The sequence below is a fragment of the Rhinichthys klamathensis genome, unplaced genomic scaffold (assembly GCF_029890125.1).
Source record: "Rhinichthys klamathensis goyatoka isolate OS25496 unplaced genomic scaffold, OSU_Roscu_1.1 h1tg000670l_1, whole genome shotgun sequence".
NCBI classification, from domain to species: domain Eukaryota; kingdom Metazoa; phylum Chordata; class Actinopteri; order Cypriniformes; family Leuciscidae; genus Rhinichthys; species Rhinichthys klamathensis.
The window spans coordinates 548,421-569,770 of record NW_026607106.1 but is presented as its reverse complement, the minus strand read 5'-3'; the positions used below and the strand labels follow the sequence as shown (position 1 = coordinate 569,770).

Genomic DNA, 21,350 nt, shown 5'->3' with positions numbered 1-21,350 from the left:
ACATTAAACCTTGTAAAATTATCCATGGTATCCCCAGGAATGAAAGTTAGAAATCTGGGTCTTTTATAAAGTTTATTTAACATAAAATGCTGTTTTTTTGTAAAAATCCTATTTAATTAAATATTTATTTATTTATTTATAGAAATAAAAATAAAAATCATAAATTCTCCAAAAACTGCACAAATGTTGAGTAAAAACATTAATAAACAGAGTAAAATTATATTTGTTAAAAAAAAAATATATTGTTCGGTTAAAAAATTAAATGTTGTTGTCTGGGGTCCAATAGACCCCGAAGACCACGAGTGTGACTTTTTTTTGAAGACCATCAGAGGGTTAAGAATGTGCTCTCATGGTACAGACTCACCTGTGTACGACGGTGCCAGAGCGGCGTGCGAGCGTCGGGGGACTCCCTCCAGCGCTGGTGCTGGCCGGTGGCTCCCTCCTGGTCCTCAGGGACTGGCTCCTCTGCACCTGCCTGAGCACACTGCTCTTCAGATCCAGCAGCGTCGACATGCTCGTTCACTGTCTGCAAAAAATATCACACACTGCATCAGCTACGCCGTAGGAGAGGAGGAAAGGTGACAGAATGAGGGGACGTGTGGCCATTATCAGAGAGCGCTTTTCATAAAGGCGGGAGCGGGCGAAAACAATTAACCCAGCGTCCACCTCTCAGGCCGACCATTGGCTGTGCTCGCAACAGGCACGATGAGTAATTACAGGCATCATCCCTCCTTCTCGTAATCCAGTTATAAACACGCTTTGCATAGGGCACATGCGGCTGCTGTCCAGTGTTAATTGACGTACGTGTCAGGCACATTTGTCTTCGGCCACAGAAAGCGGTCATCTGTGTGAGAAGCGAAGCCTGCAATTACTCTCAATGTCAAGACGGCGGCAAATTTTTCACCCGTCAGCTCAGATGTGGTGCAGATGGAGATTGTGAGAGTTCGGCAGAGGCTCTTAATACGGTTATGACTGGAACCACAGGCTTAAACTCTAGGCCCTTAACCTGAGGAGTATTGAGAGGTGAGAACAGCTACTTCTGGGTAGAGACTCACTGGGTATATGATTCACTAGTGAGCCACATTCAGTCACATCTTTGGGAAAAGCAACGGCTCTATTCAGAGATAGAATCAAGGGGGGGCGGGGGTTAGCGTAAGAGACTGGCAGAATGAGTGAAGGAGAATAATTTTGATTGAGATGTCACATGCAGATGTACAAATAATTCTTTCAGCTCATGACAGTTTGCCTTTGTCAAATCTCTAAATGTTACGAGGAGGAGTTCTGAAGCCCACTGTCATATCAGTTGTTTTCTATGCAATGACTCTATGTTTACTTGGAGATCTAGCGTGTCCCTGGTGCATTCATAATACTACATCGGCATGCTTTTGGAGTAGGTATATTTTTCTGAAGATTTAGCTTTTTAAATCACCGTAGACTAGTTTGGACCAGTTTATTTTGCAACATACATGCTGGTTGTTGCATTCCAGCTTGACCAAGTCTTGGATACGATCAGCCAAAATAGCATGAAGGTGCCTCAAAATGCCTTGTACTTGTGAAGAAGATGCAACAAACTGGTAATTTATGCTGGTTACAAGTTTAGCTAGTTCAGGCCATTTGCAGGGTTGTTTTGAATCGAACCCAGCTGGGAAAAAAAAAAACATCTTAGCCTAAGGATTTTCAATCCTGCTTCTGGTGGACCAACTTCCTACAGATTACTGAAGACCTTGATTAGCTGGTTCAGATGCGTTTAATTGGGGCTGGAGCTAAACTTTGCAGGATAGTGGCCCTCCAGTAGCAGGATCGGACACCCCGTCTTAGCTGGTTGCTGAACTTAGCTGGGCGCTAAAGGATGCTAAAGACTGCAGCCGCTAGTGTCAGTCGCTAGCACGCCTCTTGAGGCCAGGGGAGTGAGGTTTACACACGTACAGCTCTTACTAGTCTATACGTCCGGTAAGGCCCTGATATATTTCAAGCGAAATCGAAGAACGAACTGATGTGACGTCATTTCGGACAAAAACAGGGCGAGACGAAGTTCTTTTGGGAGTTCGAAACAACTTGCCAAAGCGAACTTTTCTAAACACCTTCGTACTACCATTGGTCCATGGCGATACCTAATTGGTAGGTGTGCACTGAGGCTCCGCCTTCTTTCACATGGAAATCTTTTCTGGTTCATTTGGTCTGTGCAGTCGGTGAAGGTCAGACGTCTGTGATGAACACTGGAGAGCTGCTTTACAGTTGAAAATGAAGTTGTACTTCTGATGAAACGAGACACTGACACTGTTTTTCATGTTTAATATGGTAAAGCTGCTTGATTCTAAGATCTATTGTATAAAGTGATATATAAATAAGCGTGGCGTTACTTTACTGGAGTGCCGTAGAGCTTGTGCAAACGTCCACATCGCTACTCTCAGATGCTTTTCTTATGCTTTATTAAAGTACTTTTTCTGTTTTCTCAATTTTGTTGCGTGTTTATTTTGTTATTGAGAGGAAAGCGCATATTTACATATTCATCTAACCGTTACTCTCAGCACTGTGGGTGGAGTCAGATGTTCGATAACAGTATATTGCTGGTCACCCTCCTAAACCTAACCCCCCTAAACCTCAACCCCCTAAACCTCACTCCCATCCGGGTTACGGCACCAAATGTAACCGGTCCTACTAGACCCACTTCAAGCATGATTCGAACCGAGGTCTCCAGCGTGGGAGGCGCGCGCGCTAACAAGGACGCTAAAGATGGCAGCCGCTAACATCAGTCGCAGGCCTCTTGAGGCCAGAGGCATGAGGTGTACATGCACAGCTCTAACTGGTCTGCGTCCATTACATGAACACAACAAACTCATGCATAAAACATGCAGCTCGCTGCTAGAAGACGGCTGACAAATGTAAACAATGTCTTCTAAAGCCGGCTTAAATTATTGAACATGTTTGAAAGCCTCTGACAGGATGGAATTATAGTATACAACTAAAAAAATTGGACTCTGTTTCCATACACAACATGATTTTCTGTGAAATATGTTAACTTAAATCTGCAAATTGGCTCTGACTTTTGGCAATTAGCGTCAACTTGTGGTGATATAGTGGTATAGTGTATTCCAGCCTTTGGTCTGGGTTAAGATCATGTCTGGTTTCTCTCAGCTTGATTAATCCTGCAAGACATGAGGAGAGGATGCGTTTGCTTTTCACCTTCCTTTAATCTGACCAGACGTGCATTAAGAAATGTCAAAAAATGGGCCAAAGCAAAGCAGTCTATCTGAGTCTCAGCACCTTTCTCGACTCCCTCCACAAAGCAGACTCCATCAGTCGCTGTGCTGGAATCGAGCATAATGCACATTGAAGGGCACCGCAGTGCATTCACCTGAATTCTCAGCTCTTACTGGTGGCAATTAGCACCAGGCCACCGAGCAGCTGCTTCCCAGGTGAACACATTTCAATTACGCACTCCGCCACCTGAATTGAATGTCACTCCGTCGCAGTCATCAGCTCCAATGAAAGGCGAGAACTGACATGCTACCAAACACAAGACAACAGCTGCCAAGGGAGCGTTGCCATAGCCGAGAGCAGGAACATCGGCTCCTTCTCACCAGGTCATCCCCGCTGAGCCGCTGTCCCTCGCAAAGGCTCTTGGGCCACGTGAATGACACCACTGCTCAATAGAGACGGTAAGCCTGGCAGTCAAAGGCTTCTCGGCTGGGGACGGAGGGGTCTCTATGGTAACGGTTGAGCAAGAGGAACCGCCAATGCAGGTACACAGGATTCAACAAAAGCTGCACAAATCACGCTCTTCTTTTGCTTATATCACCTTTTGTCGGGGCATTTAAGCTAGCAACAGTGACCAGAGGATTCTGGGAAAGATTCAACATCATCTTCTATTTCTAAACTCGCAAGTAAAAGTTAAGAGCGCCACCAGCAGATAAGCAATATTGCTGATATGCTTCTCTCCTCAGCTTCAGGTTTATCGATTTCAATTTCTCCAGTTGCTACCAAATTGTTTTATTGATTTCATAATCTTCTTTTACATAGATTCCCACTCTCATTCATATACAAAGGCTGAACGGCTGCTTTTGCATATGGATTTTCATTCTCATTCATAGAGATGAGTTAACCTTCTGATCTTTGTCAAGCAAAATGAGGCAGGGCTGCTGTATAATGCTTTCATTCAGTCTGACACACAATCCTCACCAGTGCCTATTCCTCAACCTTCATTTATTTGTGGCAAATTCTTTCTGAAAAGATATGCCATCCAAGGAAGACCTTTCAGACTACAATGAGGCTTTCCAGGTCAGTCTGTGTCTGTTTTATGTGAGATGTGAGCCTCCACTAGCCATATGTCACCAAATAGACCATGTTGTATGATTCTGGCATCATCAGATAGCAAATCAAGTTCTGTATTGCATTACTTTCGAGCTATTTCAACATAAATCATATGTGCCAGGAAACTCTGCATGCTCTTTGACACTATTTCCTATTTAGTCTATTGCTCTCTGCCCACTATTCCAACAGAAACACTGTTTTCATAATAATTTATGATGGCAGGCCCTGTGATTGTCATCGACGCAATCACTGCTCTCTTCTCAAACAATGAATGAATAAGCACTGGATAAGCACTGAGAGACGGCCCATAACCGTGTCTCCAGTATTTCATAAATTGAAGAAATGTCAAGTGTCCTTCTCATTATGAAGCTCTGAATGGTGGGGTAAAAGGTTACCTGTAAGGGTGGAATTTTTTTTCACTTCAATAATGAAATGATATACACATATATTTAATAATATAACCTGCCTATAGCCATAAAGTAATCTAATCAAACCAGACCCACAATTCTTTCCCAAAATGTGTCATCTTTATTAGTTGTGTGGGTGTGGAAAAGCCTAAGTTTTTGTCATATTTTCAACACACTTTGTATTGTAATGTTTACTCGTTCTCCCTGTTACCTGGACCAAGAAATTCAGGGTTATTTGTTAGCAAAAGTCTGGAGGCAATGCCTCCATCGCACTACGATTGGATATGATTGGTTTGTGCACCTCTCGTTTTCGTGCACGTTCGCGAATCGGTCTTAATAAACGAAATGATGGCGTTAATGGAAAGACTAATTAAAAAGTAAGTAAACAACTCGGCCACTTAGATATCATCGCTTTATGTCACATCAAAATCAAACTTGAAATGGCCTGAAAACAAGATGACTGTGGGGGGTTTTATTGAGCAATCAATTTGGGAAAATTAAAGGTACATCTTCGTGTCTGTGACAGACTTTACCGAGTATAAGTTATAAGACTATTAAAAAGAACAGCTGAACATCAGTTCACAAATAAAATATATTGTTTAAATTGTTACTGCCTTTAGTTATTATTTTGGAATAAATATAAAAATGTGTAAAATCAATAACTTGATAAGATTCATACTTGGTTTTAATAAATAGCACATTGATTACACAGGCCTAGTTAATGTGAAAGAAAAATACAAAATAGAATTGTATTTTTGTTTTTTGATGTAGTTTATTTGACCAGGAAAAAGTGACAACATTAAGTGTAACTAGGACATGAATTTACAGTTGATTTATAAAAAGATAACCGTGAGGACTTTGCCTCCTCATTTCAGAACACCACTGCCGGCCATTGAAAAAAATATTATAATACTTTCCACAGATTGTCTTTTAGCAGAAGCTTATTCGCATAAAAAGACTTTAGACAGAGGTAGATTTCTAAATTGCTTATGTAGGCCTATAAGTCAAAAGGAATATATTTCTGGTTGGATGGGAATGAATTACTTACTAGTTACTACTATTGCTGGGCTGTGGTGGGGGTCCTAAGACAAAAAAGGTTAGGAAACACTAATACAGGGCAGGTAACACAGGGGAGGAACCGGGGCACATATCATTACAATCTAGAAGTCGATAAGACCAATAATCCTCCAGGCTGTGATAAAGGTGTATGGGGCCATCAGGGGATCTATGCCAGCTTATTCTCCACTAGGCCAATCTGCAGTGTTGATCAACGTTAACGTCAAGCATAGTATCGCAGAGACGTTTCACAATTGGGATCGATCTGACTCGAAGACCCATTGGTCTCTCTAAAATGAAACTAAATAAGAATAGCTATAGTTCTGTCTGTCCAAGATGCATTTGAGATGTTTACAGGCATTTACACTCACCATGTGATGGAACAAATCAGATAGACCTCCAGTGACAGTCTTTTACTCTGCGTGTGTTGTTTAACTGGATGCTGAACAATGACAGTTAATATTCGCCCTGTTCCAAAACCTAGTGAGCTACTTCGTTGCCTACATAGTAACTTGCCTCAAAGGCAGCATCCTATAATCATCATGGCACCTCAAATGATTTAAAAAACTCTCCACATAAGCCACGCACACACTACAAGACAGAAAATGTCTCCCTGCGTGCACTCAAAAAGACTCCTGTCATGGTGGTGCACACACACTATACAAGTGATCGTTGACTAGGTGCGTAAATTGCGAGATTGTTCTTCTCCCTGATCCTTGAACACATTTTGCTCGCATACAAACGGGATGGCTGATTCTTGACAATATGTCAACAACAACATGCAGTCATCTCACAAGTCAGCTCAGTAGATGAACTTCAGCGGATGGCGTGCACTACGATCTGTGACTTCTTGCTGCAAACCAGTCATCAGCTTAAATCAATCAAAATCACTTTGAGTCCTACACTGTGTTTTTAGCTATAGGCAGCAACACAAATAGCGCTCTGAATAGGAGACTTGACGCACACAATTGATTTCAATAGAGTTTGACATTGTTGCTGAGGTAACACTGCAATATTCTTATGCATAAATAATGCAAAGGACTGAAATTTTGAGTAAAATATTACAAAATGTTGTTTTTTTTATTATACATTTCATTTTTATTTATTTGTAATGGAACCATTTGTCCAATTGACTTTAAAAAATGGCATGCAGTGTTTTTGTCCAAGTTGTCATCATTTTCTATGAGGATAATTACATATATGGCCGCCATTGGCCAATCAAATACAAAGTTCTGTCATAAAACTCTAGATGGCGCAGGCTAATAGATCCTTAACTAAATCTGCTTGCAATCACATCATTCTCTAGGGCACAGGTGATTGGTTCCTGCTGAATCAGTAGCCAATGAACTCACTGCTCAACCTTCAAATACTGGGTCAGCATTCGCTGTAGCAGTACAGCATGCTTTCAGAAACCCTCCACCTTCCCCAGCTCCACCTGTATAGATCTGCTACGAGTAATTAATGTATGTTATATTGTGCAGCAGCAGCAGCAGCATGCAGTGTATGTATTGGCAGTAGCAAGTCCCGTACTTCCTCTGCAGCAGCAATAACAGCAAAAGCAATAACCTACAGCAGCAGCAGCAGCGTAGCAGATCTATTCCGCCAAGACCAAACATTCAACATAGTTTTTTTTTTTAAGTAGCCAAAGGATCCACACAATGCTGCACTGAAATTTGGCCAAACCAAGGCATCTTAGGAAGCAGCTTAATTTACGATGCTTAATTTTTTAAAAAGAGCAATTTAACTGGTTTTCTTTTGGACACTTTGTTATACAAAACTTAATTATGTACATTACACCATGATTCTACTTTTTGTCCACTGCTCTTTGCATACTGAAAATAACAGAAGTAAGATAATGGGTCAGTTTCTGAGGAATTTTTTCCTCCATTGTCAGTCAATCTAGACAAAAAAACAAAACAAAAAAAAACACCTGCGCCCTCTGAAAGAGTGTTTAGAGATAGAGTGTTTGTCTGCTAAAGGGATAGTCCACCCAAAAAATTTAATTTCTGTCATCATTATCTCTCACCCTCATGTCATTCCAGACCCATATGACTCTTTCTTCAGTAGAACAAAAAGCTTGACAATGGCTGTTAAGCTCCATAACAACAACAAAAAAACTATATTTCCAGGCTTCTGCAACCATATGATAGTTTTGTGGTTCTCTGGTTCAACTGACTTTTCAGTGAATAATGCCTTAAATTTCAGTTTGTTCATCACACAACGCTTTACATGGCTAGAATACAAGACTGATGCATTGTATGGTGCATTTTGGGACCTTATCAGGAATTATGATATCTCCTTATCTCATCATAATGAAGTGAAGATTCTGCAACAATTACAGATTTGGAATGAGATGAGAGTGAGTAAATGATGACAAATTTCTTTTTGTTTGAACTATTACAATTTATACAATTAATACAGAAATTTTCCAGTTGTCAGGCTGTGTAGTCCACTTCATAATATCATTGGAAATTTACCTTGCTGCTTATTTCATGTGACAGAATAAAACAATAATATTACAGAATTATTTGAACATTTACGGTCATGGTTTTAACAGGGCCACTGTTAGAATAAGAGCGGAATACATTTAAGTACTCAAATCAACAGCAAATTTCAAGCTGCCTTTTTAAATTAGGCAGAAATCTGTCACTCTACTAAAGTGGAGCAGCTGATTATTGGGTGAAATAAAGGGTAAATGATGACGAGTCGTCCTGATTTTAGAGACTGATGAAAAATGGATGGACATTTGCAAGCCAACAGCTCAAATAAAATACAATTTAACTTCAAAATCAAAGGCCCTCTTAAACTCCAAAACAGCATCTGACAGCAGCACATTAAAATACAGTCGCTGACTCGCTGCAAGAAAAGTAAAACAATTCCTCTTGTCTTTCTCTAGCAATACTGATATATTCACAGCAGCTCACAGAAAGACAGATGAGAGAATGGAGTGCTGTCTTTCACCTGTGGCAGGAAGCTCTGCTCACACGTCTGCTCAAGCCTTCTCTATGGAAAAAGAAAGTCGTATTTTCCATCTTGATACTTCAATCTTATATACGATATTTCTGAATTCTCAACAATTTATTAAGTGATTTTTACAATGAATACAAGAGATAAACATTTATTCAAATCACAGAAAATGTACATTTTAACATATCTAAATTATTTTCCACTCACATTAATTTCACTAAGATCATCAAAGTTGTTATTTAAACCACTGTTACGAATAAACTCCACCTCATCTAACTATCTTAGTCCATTTTGCCATTTAATTCTAAAGGTTTTTTTTATTTTTTTTTATTTTTTGCATTGAACTGAAAAGTTTTTTGTGCCATGTTTAAATATATATATAGACTTGATTTATAATTTGCTTCTTGGATTGTCAACCTTCTCTTCTGTCTATATGTGTTGTTGTCTTGGAAACTAACTCCCTTGTGCACCATTGCACCGTCAACACATTAGGGGAGGTGGGGGGTAAAATAAAATGTTCGCATTTGGATGAAAATACTTATAGGCATTCTAAGTTATCCAACACACGTCTTTCAACTATTCCTGCATTATTTCTACTTTTGGTTGCTAAAAACCCACACACATTTTACATTTCTGATTTGAAAAAAAAAAAAAAAAAAGATTTTTTTTTTTTTTAGTGTGGGGCTGTTTTATAATTCATTATAATTTACAATATGGACAATTGAATGTGATATGGAACAAAACGTAATTATGTACATTACACCATGATTCTACTTTTTGTAGAGTACCCCCCACAAGCTTTCATTGTCAGAAAAAAAAGCTAAAAAAAAAAAAGAGCTGCGCCCTCTGAAAGCTACTTTGCCACCTATAACATCTGTTGAGACATAGCTACAGGTGTTCAACTACTATAAGACATAAACACAGATCTGAAAGAATCTAAAAAAAAAGGTAGCAACATTAAATCAAATGCTTAAAAATTTGGTAATTCTTTAATGTAACGAAAACGCAGTTCAAACACACAAAAAGCCATTATGCAGACTAAAATACAAATATATTGCGATTTAGTTAAACAGAAATCCTGCAACAACATGAGGGAGGTATAAAGCAAGACTAAACAACATAATACACTGACTTATACTCACAGAAAATAGATTAAGCTAGTAATATTTCCCGCTCATGCTTATTAGACTATAATTCCCCGTGTTAAAATAATGACTATATTTCAGGCAGCACAATGCACGTATAAATCCATATAAATGCGAGCATCTCACCTGTGGATTTCTCATTCACTGTTGTGCGATGCGCGCGCGACTGTTTCCGTGCGTCTCAGACTTTTCTTCTCCCATCGAAATCTACGCAACTGGTTGGTGGTATATCTCTTTAAGACGGGAGATGTCAACTAAGCAATAAACGTTAATTTGTCCTCATCTGATGACAGGAAAACGTTTTAATTTCTCCGAGACGTTTCCGTCTGCTCTCGTGCGCACCGGTATAATCCATATATGGTGAAGGGAAGTGCAAGACTACTTTGCATGCCTCGAGCTGTTGCTGAGGGGCTGTCAGCCGCTTTGCCAAGAAAGACCGTGTTTTATACTATTACAGAACAAGAGCATATTTTATTGTTATGGGTAGAGCAGGTACTATAACATTAAATTCATATCAGAGACTTACATGCAAAACCAAAAACATCAGGTAAAACCTACAGAAAGTGTGAATACAGCAAGTCAGCTGCTTTATATAGAGAATAAAAGATTCTCTATAATAGTTGCATGAGTATTGCCTGCCAAACAGATGAATATCACAATTTGGACAGCCTACAATTTTACAAATCAGCCTAATAATTGACTCTCCCTTAACTGTGGGTTTTGCATGCTGTGCCATTGCATAACTTGGGCAAATTTCACAAAATCTCCCAAAAAAACTACAGGCTATTGTTTTCAGAGCTCACAGAAAGAAGGCCACAGCCAAGACTTGGCATTTATGTAGGTCTTCTCTATTTTGTTCCAATTAGACAAACCAGTAGGAGGAGGTGCTACCCTGCAGACAGTAGATCTGAGACATTTATTAGTATGAGTAAAACAGAAGCGTGGACCCGAGCTTCCAAACAGTGCGGTGACTCATACTGTCACAGACCAAACGTGTGAGAGCCTTGTGATCATGGACATGTGTGTGAGAATATGATGAAACATGATGTTTTTAGTGCTTGGAGCAAGGGAAGAAAGCAAAGGACATTGAGGATGAAAATTGCCTCCACTCTCAGATGTTTTGTTTTGCTTATTCTTTAGTGTTCTATCTTTAGAGATGTATTTAAATGTGCACATGTGACAGGCTATAGATGGGGTGTTCTTTACAATTAGCCCACTTTCTGATTAATATATAGGCTGCTTTTATTGAGCTGTGGTTATTGATTACTGGTCTTTCAACATGGGAAACTAGATTAGAAATAGATTAGTGTCAAAATACCTATTGGAGTAGCCAACGTCATCCTCAACAGGCAAATCTGGCAAGTCAATTCAGGAAATTAAAACGCAATCTTTGCCAAATGCCAGTTGTTAATTATAAACGCATCCCTCGGGTCTTTAGAGACACGGGAAGTCATTCACTACCCTCCTCCTCGTTACATTTGTTTATAGATAGACATCAACCTTCAGAGTATTCCTCAATCAATTCAATATAAACAATATAACATGAAAAAAATTAGAATGCAATGCCTGTTTTCCCATTCATTTATATTTCTTCTGCACAACAATAATTGAATCTTTGGTGACTGAATAGGTGCAATTCACCTTTATTCCACAAGGTGGCAATGTTTGATACAATGATGAAGTGACATTTCACTCTTAGGGTCCTATTGTAACAATCTAAGTGCATGGTCTAGGGTTGGATCCCAAATGGCACACTCCGGCCTTGTGGTCCTCCTTCGAGTTCACACTTGGTGACGTCAAGAAGTGCAGGCGAGTCCACGCGAGAGTGTATTTTGGGACAGGCTTGATGACATCATGCCACCGAAAGTCAAACAGCCACGAAACTCCTCCCCTCATTTATCTGATTGGGCGTTCGCAACTTCGCAATGATTCCTGGGTAGGTAACTCGTGTGGAGGGTGCGAAACAAAGTGCCTTCGCCGAAGTCCGCATCGAGGGCACAAAGGCGGCGCTGGCGAGCACACTTCTGAGCGCTGAAATGACAAATGGGACACGGACTCGTACACTTGGCGAGCACGCGCAATTTAAGGCCACGGGACCGCGAGTCCACATGAAGTGTGCCATTTGGGATCCAGCCTAAAGCGCATGGCGCAAGTGCACTTAAGGCATGTCCGAATACACTTTTGCTAGTTTAACGACGGGAAAAACGGTCACATGATCTAAAAGGCAGAGGTATAAAGTCCAGGTTCAGAAGTCCTCCTCAGTATTTTGTTCCAATCACCTGAATTTGCTAATTAGCACAGTTTTTCAGCCAGAACTAATTAGTGAAATCAGCTGGCTGAGTTCATGGATGGAATGAACAAATGGCAGGATTTTTACTTTCTGACCCCTAGACTTTACACCTCTGCTAAAAGCGTTGTCCCTATTCTCTTAATGAGTAATGGGTGTGTTTTGGGCGTAACATGAAATAAACCAAGCAGAGTCTTATCTCCCATTCCCTTTAAAAGCCAGTTGCGCTCGCACCATGGCGGATTGCTATTTATGGTGGAATTTGCAAGCAGAAAGACTGAACGCGTCTCCAGAGCACAAACGGATCTGCTCGTGCGCGAGGTTAAAGCGTGCAAGCAGACCATCTATAGGACAAGCTGGATTCCACAATATCTTTTTGTACACAATATTGATTTTTAACATTGTAACCCTTTTATTTTTAATGTTTGGCTAGTTTGTGTGGTGCTGCGCGTCCCTGTGTAATAAGCAGGGTGAACGCGCGTTGTGGACCCGCCTATAGGCCCACAATACTAACAACGTGCCGCAGGACGTGAAAATGATAACTGCGTTGGGCTGAAACTAGCAAAAAACACTTGCGCCGCGCTTGGCGCTGCATTGCGCCGGGTGTATGATAGGGCCCATAGTTACTGCATGCAGAAAACAAAAGAATAGGAAGTATCATCAGCAAAACTTGAGATCACTCAGCAAGTGCGATTGCTGAATGCAATCAAATATTAGTGTCTCTGTCACTTGATGGTGGATCTGGTGAAGCAGCTGTCAGTGATCAAAATATTGATTTTGAAGATGTTGAAAATTATAGTTTTGAGAATGTTTGTGATTGCGAATATCACTGCTCTGACGAGGACAGTGATGATGATGATGATATAAAATATCTCCTCAAACTGAACCCTTCCAAGCTCCAAGGAAACAAAATATGCGTTATTTAATTCTTCTGTAATTGTTAGTCTAATATCAGGAGAGTTTTATATTATCGTGACAGGTAGATGCAATAATGCAATAATGATTGGCGAAACATACATGCATTTAAGGGTTAACATTTAGATTCAATGGAGAGGAAATAGAGACATTAGTCGAATTTTCTGTAAAAAAAATTCCCTCAGAAAAAAACCTTCACACAGGTCTTTAAACAAAATCTCTAAACAAAACATTTTCTTTAAACAAAATCCCAAACTCTGCTCTGATTTGCTAAGATGCCAATGTCTGCAATCAGATGTCAAATCTCAATATGAATTCAAATTCTTCCAATCCAAATTATCTGAGCTATGCTAACAAAATTCATTTTATAGCTCTTTGCTCTATGTCAACAATTGTCTATTTTATTTCTCATCATAAATTGTAGCAGAAACATTTGACACACAATTTATATTTATTTTAGACTCTAAACAATAAAGTTTTCAGAGCAATACCATGCTCTTAAAAATAAAGGTTCTCTATTGGCATTGATGGTTCATTGAAGAACCTTTCCATTCCCCAGAAGTTTCTTTATAGTGGAAAAGGATCCTTTAGATTTTTTAAATATTCTTCTTCTAAAAAAAAATCTTTTAATACTGAAAGATTGGGGAACCAAAAATGGTTATCCTATGGCATTGCCTTTATTTTTAAGAGTGCAGAGCAAAAAAAAAGAAAAAAAAATGGTTTCCCAAAGAAGCTTTCAGTGAATAGTTCTTAAAATAATCTCTTTTTTTTCTTGTATGGAGAACATTAAGAATCTTTTTTTCCCATTATAAAGAACTTTTTGTGGAATGGAAAGGTTATATGGATGTTAAAGGTCTTTTGTGGAACCCTGCCATTAAAGATCCTTTATTTTTTAAGAGTGTAGCTGAGAAAATAGAACGAATAAAAGAGTAATGCTGTTGAATGGATCTCAAACCTTGTGTACATGCTCAGGAAAAGTGTCCAACAAGGATTAGCTGACTCTGGAAATCTCTGAAGATGTTTCTAAACTCGATCCAATTTGTGTTTTTCATTGCTACATCAGACCCTGTCTCAGAGCGTTTCACTATTTGTCATCCACGTATGAAGCTTTAGAATTCATGACCAGGAGGCAACGCAAAGTGTCACTTCCCCGCTCGTTCCTTACACCCCGCCACCATTGGTACCCCTCACCCATCTACACCACCCACGTCTCCACTGCCTTTCCTCGCTACTATAAATAGTCTCGGACACATTAATTACGTAGCTGCTGGGGCGAGGTGCCTCTCAGTACACTGAAAATCTTTAGCAGAGCCAATAAAACAAAGCGCCAGCTGGGCATCTCCTCTCAGCAAAGGATTTCCAAATGGCTGGAAGAAGCTCTAAACGGCTTTACCTGCACACAAGAAGGTGGGGGATGTATCCAACCGTTATTTACTTTCATTGATTTTCCAGCTGTGCTGAAATCATAGTAGGCTACCTGGCTTGAATGGTGGAATGGATTGGGATTGTCGCCATTAAAAAATCTTTGGTGACGCCGTTTTGAAATTGCTGCTTTTCAAGCAACAAGAGTTAATCATAATGAAAGTACAGTCAAGTGACTGTTTTGAACAAGCTGTTAACTAATCTAGAGGCTACAGACCAAAAGTAACTATTCTGAAGTTACTTATGTTACGTCCCCTGATGGCATTGAGGTATGATGAAGACGTACATAATAAAATTTAAACACACTCCTATCATTTTGGTCTCTGGGAAGTACTGTGGGTGAATGACACAAGAATAACTGAAAGCAGGTGGCTCACTTTATTTACAATATGAAAATTTCATTTGCATAAATGAAAACAAAAACAAACTTATTTACAGATATATACACAACTTAAGCAAAAATAAAATAAAAACAATAATTGAAATAAGCCACAGAGAGAAAAAAGATGAGCGGTGATAAACAAACAAAAATAACAAAACCAAAAGCACACACTAACTAATCCCCACCCTCTAAACTAACTGAAAACAAAAACAGAAAATATAGAATTATTCAGCGTTTAACACGCCATAACTAAAGCTTCTAACTAAAACAAAACTTACACAGAGATGCACACGCTCCTATTGTGTCTAACTGAGGTAGTTCTACATGTTTGCAATATGTATGTCACGTGACGTACTTTCTTTTTCTCTTCTCTCCGAACTGGTGATCAATTAAGACGTCCTCTGAGTTAATACAATCAAACAAGCAAGCCAGAGAACCACCACAAAGTCAATATACTTGAACAACAAAAGAAGCACAGCCAACAAACGCTCCAAGCTCCTCTTCTATGGAACTACATTTGTGCCAATAATAATGAACGTAACTTTTCAAGAAACTAATGCAAATATAAATTGAAACTGAATAAAATATCTGTGAAACTGTAGAAAAAAAAATCGCAGGCAAATGTTTTGACTTAATTTTTAATACACTGCATATTTTGCTGTTTTCACATCTTTCTTTCGCTGATCTGAACTTACAAACGCGCTCCCATAGTTTTCATTTACGCTTCTGAAGTTTTCATTTACGCTCCCTGAGTTTTCGTTCGCCAATCTGGCAAATATCTCTCGTGGGTGGGGGCGGGGCTAGCAGCAGTGAGTTCTCATTGGCTACTGAGTTTTTGATTGACAGCTTCGTGACCTGGAAGTGAAGACGTCAATGTTGTGTTTAACGTTATATGTGTGGCTGTAAGCGTCTGTAAGCAAAGCTTTCTATTTCATTTTAGTGAAATTAAAGGTAGGGTATGGGATTTTCAAAACGGCGGGCAGATTTTGAAAATACACAACTCAAAAGGTCCTACCTTCTTTCCTCCAACGCTGGCCCTGACTCCACCCATTCGAAGAACATGGACGCGCAATCATGCATCTGCAAAACTCAGATGCGTGAGATTGCACTTAATCTCTCTCTGTACTGGGGCAACTTGCACTTACTGTGACTGGGTCACAAGCTTTGAGTATGCACACGAAGGGGACACGCGTGCGCGGGGGATGGGGGGAGGGGGGTATGGTACGACCGTTTGATTGACGCACTTACAGTCCAATGATTCTAGGTGGTCTTGGAAATGATTGGCTGGAGTTTTTCGAGTCCTGCCCGTTTCACAGATGATTAAATTGCTTCATTTTCATTTCAGTGCTTCTAACTCAGTGGCTGTAAGTGGGTTAGGAATAGGATTTCAAGTGATTTGGGAAAAAATGGTCAAAAAAGAAAATCACATACCCCACCTTTAAGTTATGAATTTTGTTTTTAAAATTTTATCTGTATTAATCTGCTGCTACTACTTTGTCGACAGAAGCTTTTAGGAGCGCAAGAGATCTATTCAGTCTATCCAGGTGTAATTGTACATTAAAGGGTTAGTTCACCCCAAAATGAAAATTCTGTCAGTAATTACTCACCCTCATGTTGTTCCAACCCCGTAAGACTTTCGTTCATCTTCAGAACACAAATTAAGATATTTTTGATTAAATCTGAGAGCTGGATCACTCCTCCATAGGCTTCTAAGGGATCGAAACTGGCCGGCCCAGAAAAGTTAAAGACATCGTTAAAATACTCCAAGTGACTACAGTGGCTCAATCTTAAGTTTATCAAGCGACGATAATACTTTGTGTGCAAAAAACAAACAAAAATAATGACTTTATTCAACTATTCATTTCCTTCTCTGTGGGCCTCGAGATAGTTCAAGTAGTGTAACTGCACAGCGCTTCTGGGTTGTTGTACGTCACACGTAGGCTCACTATTGGCCGACACTGGTCATGTGTGTGAAACAGTTTTTTTTGGGGGGGGAAAAGTTACGTTCATTATTATTGGCACAAAGGTGCCATACCTCCTCTTCCATTCTCCAGAGTGCCTTATATCCCGAACCACCGCCAATGATTGGTTGTTTCCGACCAATAGCAGAACCTGCAAACCTTTATTCCACAAGGTGGCAATGTTTGATACACAATGATGAAGTGACATTTCACTCTTAGGGTCCTATTTTAACGATCTAAGCGCATGGTCTAGGAATGGATCCCAAATGGCACACTCCGGCCTTCTGGACCTCCTTCGAGTTCACACTTGGTGACGTCAAGAAGTGCAGACCTAAGGGACGCAGGCCTCGAGTCCACGCGAGAGTGTATTTTGGGACAGGCTTGATGACATCATGTCACCAAAAGTCTCATGCCATGCCAATTAATCTCAGTAAAATGAGAATTCCAGAAAAAATTCCCACGAGGTGTTATTTATTTTCTTTAAATATCTAGCAGAAAGCGGGAAATTAGGAAGAAAACAACAGCAGAGGGGAGAAACACAGCAACCGCTAACAAAAGGGGAGGGAACAAACATCCTAGCACATAACACCCCCAACCATCCGCAACCACATTATCCACTCACTTTTTGTGCCGAATCTCAATATTATAATTATAAAAAAGGGGGGCAACCACAGAAACCGAAAATTCTCGGGCCAGCAGCATGTGTCCAAATTTCAATCTTAACCGTTTTATTTCATCAGAAACGATCTTAAAAAAGGGCTTTAAGTGTAAAATACCGAACTTGTCCTTTAAGAGTATGTTAAAGGGTTAGTTCGCCCCAGGGACGGACTGGGACTAAAAAACGGCCCTGGACTTTGACTAGGCCCGGCCCAAAGCAATCGGTGCGCGGAAACTCGACAACAACAACAATAACGCCTGCCATGAGTGTCACTTTAACTGTGGCTCATGATACTATACCATCCAAATTATAGCTAACAGCATATTATACAATTTATTCCATGCTGTCTTAAAATTAATTTATTACTTAATAATCTTAATTAGTTTATGCAGTAATTAATCTTAGCTACTGCACAAATAATAATACCACATCTAAATGAAAATTAACACTAAAGGTGATTAACATCTAAACACCATTACAAATGTAACTTCTGAATTCAAAATCTTCAAAGTTTGTAAGCATTAACTGTAACATTACCAACATTTTTAAAAGTAAAAGCACAACATATTTCTTAATATTAGCAACTGCATGTGGCATTTTACAGCTAAAATGTTGAAGTTTAGCTGTTTTATCTACTGTAATCATTAAAAATGTAGCAAGCTGAATATCACTTCCTAACATCATCCCTAGCAAGTAACTTGCAAAGTAATTTCTGATTAATTCGGTTCGGGAGTAGTAGAGATAAAAGCCCGCCCGCACTGACAATTGATTGGTTGGGTCCTTACATGCGCTTCGTTAGGGACACGCGCACACTAGCACACACGCGCACACTAGCGCACACACGCAATCTCTCGCTCCCTCTCTCTCTGCCGTGCACGCGCTACGCATGCGCGCTCTTGCTCGCTCTAGATTCCGGGAGATTTTAACTAATTTGCGGACATCAGGGAGCCGCTATCAATATGCGGGAGACTTGGGATGTGTGTGGCGGCTGGTGGGCCGGCCCGCCGGCCGTCCTGGAGTACCGGCCGTTCTGTGATTCTCCAGATCACACAGATGGCCAGTCCGCCCCTGGTTCGCCCATTTAAGACATGAAGTTGTATGCAATCCTTACCAGCACTATAGTGCATACACACTGACCCACTCTGTTGTCACCTCCCTGGTCAGAGTTCTGGCCGCTGGAAGTTTTTCAATAAAGTACTCCCGGTTATTTTCCGGGGCCACAAAACTGTGCGTTTTACGTGAAAAAATTATTTGCGTTTCAAAGCTTGATTAATTTACCACACAAAATACACGCCGGTCAAAATTCATACCTCAGTTTTAATCTGCACTATTTTCTATCCATTTCTATCAATCCGCGCTGCTGTCAACGTCAACAGTGCGCACGTTCCGATCAGCTGTTGATAGTGCGACTCGCTGACAACATGTCTGACTGCGAAACTTGGAAACTTCTGATGATGAAACCAATTTTAGCACAATGTCAGACGGATCAGATGATTAAAGTAATTTTACCACAACGACAATGTTATTGATTGCAACACAAAACCTCAATTGTGTGTGTGTTCAATCAAATAGTTTTCTCAGCAAATTGTACCAATATCCCTATAGCAGCTATACTGTTTTTATATTAGACATCTTTTCACGTGTTTTATAATGGAGTCTAAACATCAGCTTGTTTACCGTACAGTTTAGACATGGGATCATAAAGTTAGTAAATAGAGCTTACCCGTGTTACTGTACAGCAAAACTCTTTAATTTTCCTTTTCCTCCCGGTTGGGGATGTAATCGTCTTCGCTGAAGTGAGCACTACGCAGAGTAGCCGATGGCAACCAGCCAACAACAAGCGCTTGCACCCCCTGCTGGTGAGATCGACTAACAGCAGATGGAGATTATGCTCGGTAAGCTGTCTCTAGTTATATTCGAAACAGGAAAACGATGGAATCTGAACTTTGATCCCGGCACATCCTTGTGTTCACAGCCTGGGAATTTACAAGTTCGCACTTTAAATTGTTAATTTAATACTTTTTACGTCGTTGTCAATCGATTGTGTAAACACTACAGCAGATCGGAACGTGCGCCCCAGCTAACAAAATTATGTTCTAAGAACGTTGTGGGAACGTTGGTTTGAAATGTTCTAAAAACGTTGAAATGTCCAGTTTGCTTAACGTTGCTGGAACGGTATCTTAATGTTAACATAACGTTGCTGGAACGTTAGCATAACGTTGCTGGAACGTTAGCATAACGTTGCTGGAACATTATTTTAAAGTTTGCATAACGTTGCTGGAACGTTAGCACAACATTGCTGAAACATTCTTAAGGTTAGCATAACGTTGCTGGAACAGTATCTTAATGTTAGCAAAACGTTGTTGGAACGTTATCTTAAGGTTAGCATAACGTTGCTGGAACATTATTTTAAAGTTCGCATAACGTTGCTGGAACGTTAGCAAGCACAACATTGCTGAAACATTCTTAAGGTTAGCATAACGTTCATGGAACAGTATCTTAATGTTAGCAAAACGTTGTTGGAACGTTATCTTAAGGTTAGCAAAACGTTCATGGAACAGTATCTTAAGGTTAGCAAAACGTTGTTGGAATGTTATCTTAAGGTTAGCATAACGTTCATGGAACAGTATCTTAAGGTTAGCAAAACGTTGTTGGAACGTTATCTTAAGGTTAGCAAAACGTTCATGGAACGTTATCTTAAGGTTAGCATAACGTTCATGGAACATTATCTTAACATTGCTGGAACATTGACATAGCGTTGCTGGAACATTATCTTAAGGTAAGCATAACGTTCCTGCAGCGTTCTTTCCCCAAAAATGTTATTAACAATACAACAATCAAAGAACATTGAAATGTCCACTTTCTTTCATGTTAAAATTACATTTTAAGGTTAGAAAAAAAATTCTGCACCATTCGTTCAACTTAATTTTTTTTATTAACACAACAATGTGAATTATAAGCACACACTTTTACAGCACATCAAAAAGTAGAACATTTCATATGATTATCATACATTTTAAACGCTACATTATAGCTTAAAAAAACAACAACAAATATTTTCATATAAACATTTAAATGAAATGAAAACCGTTTTTAAGGGTTAGTTCACCCAAAAATTCTGTCAGTAATTACTCACCCTCATGTTATTCCAACCCCGTAAGACTTTCGTTCATCTTCAGAACACAAATTAAGATATTTTTGATGAAATCTGAAAGCTGGCTCACTCCTCCGTAGGCTTCTAGGCAATTTCATTCTGGCGAATTTATCAAGCGACGACAATCATTTTTGTGCACAAAAAATAAAAATAAAAAAATAACAACATTATTCAACTATTCCTTTTCTTCCGTATGGGCCTCTGAGTGACTTCACTAGTGCTGGGAGAAAAAAATAGATTCACCTAGGTATCACGTTTTTTTTCTTCTTCTTTTTTCAATTTTAAAATTTATTTTTTTATTATTATTAAAGAATCGATATTAATTCAAATTAAATTTATTTTTGTCCTTGCTTATAGACGAGGTTGACCAAAGTAAGTCACTTTCGTTCCAACAGAGAATGAAATGTGTCGTTATCTTTGAGTAACGTAATATCCCTTTCAAGAGGACGCGTGAAAGCGACGTGAGATTGAATGCATTGAAAAGCCCTTGCGCTACTCATATACAGAGAGATAATACAATAGAGCTGCACGATTCATCTTTAAAAAACTTGATCTCGATTCAATCACCCACGCGATTTGTTTCCATTTCGTCTGTCTATTAAACCTTTGACAAAATCATATCGCAACTTTTAAAGCTGTGCTGACCCAGAGACGTCATGAAACAGCTTCACAAACTGTCTTTTCA

General features: G+C 39.6%; 1 protein-coding gene across 1 annotated transcript in view; it reads right to left on the bottom strand.

The window, feature by feature from the left end:
- Window positions 1–10,298, bottom strand: part of baiap3 (BAI1 associated protein 3) — a 54,792-nt gene extending 44,494 nt beyond the window's left edge. Inside the window, exons 1-2 of the mRNA XM_056241746.1 lie at window positions 10,013–10,298; window positions 365–526 (exon numbers count right to left, since the gene is read on the bottom strand). Of these exons, the coding sequence (XP_056097721.1) occupies window positions 365–513 (149 nt within the window). The 5' untranslated portion in view covers window positions 514–526; window positions 10,013–10,298. The remainder of the gene's footprint in view (window positions 1–364; window positions 527–10,012) is intronic.
- Between the last annotated feature and the right edge of the window lie 11,052 nt (window positions 10,299–21,350).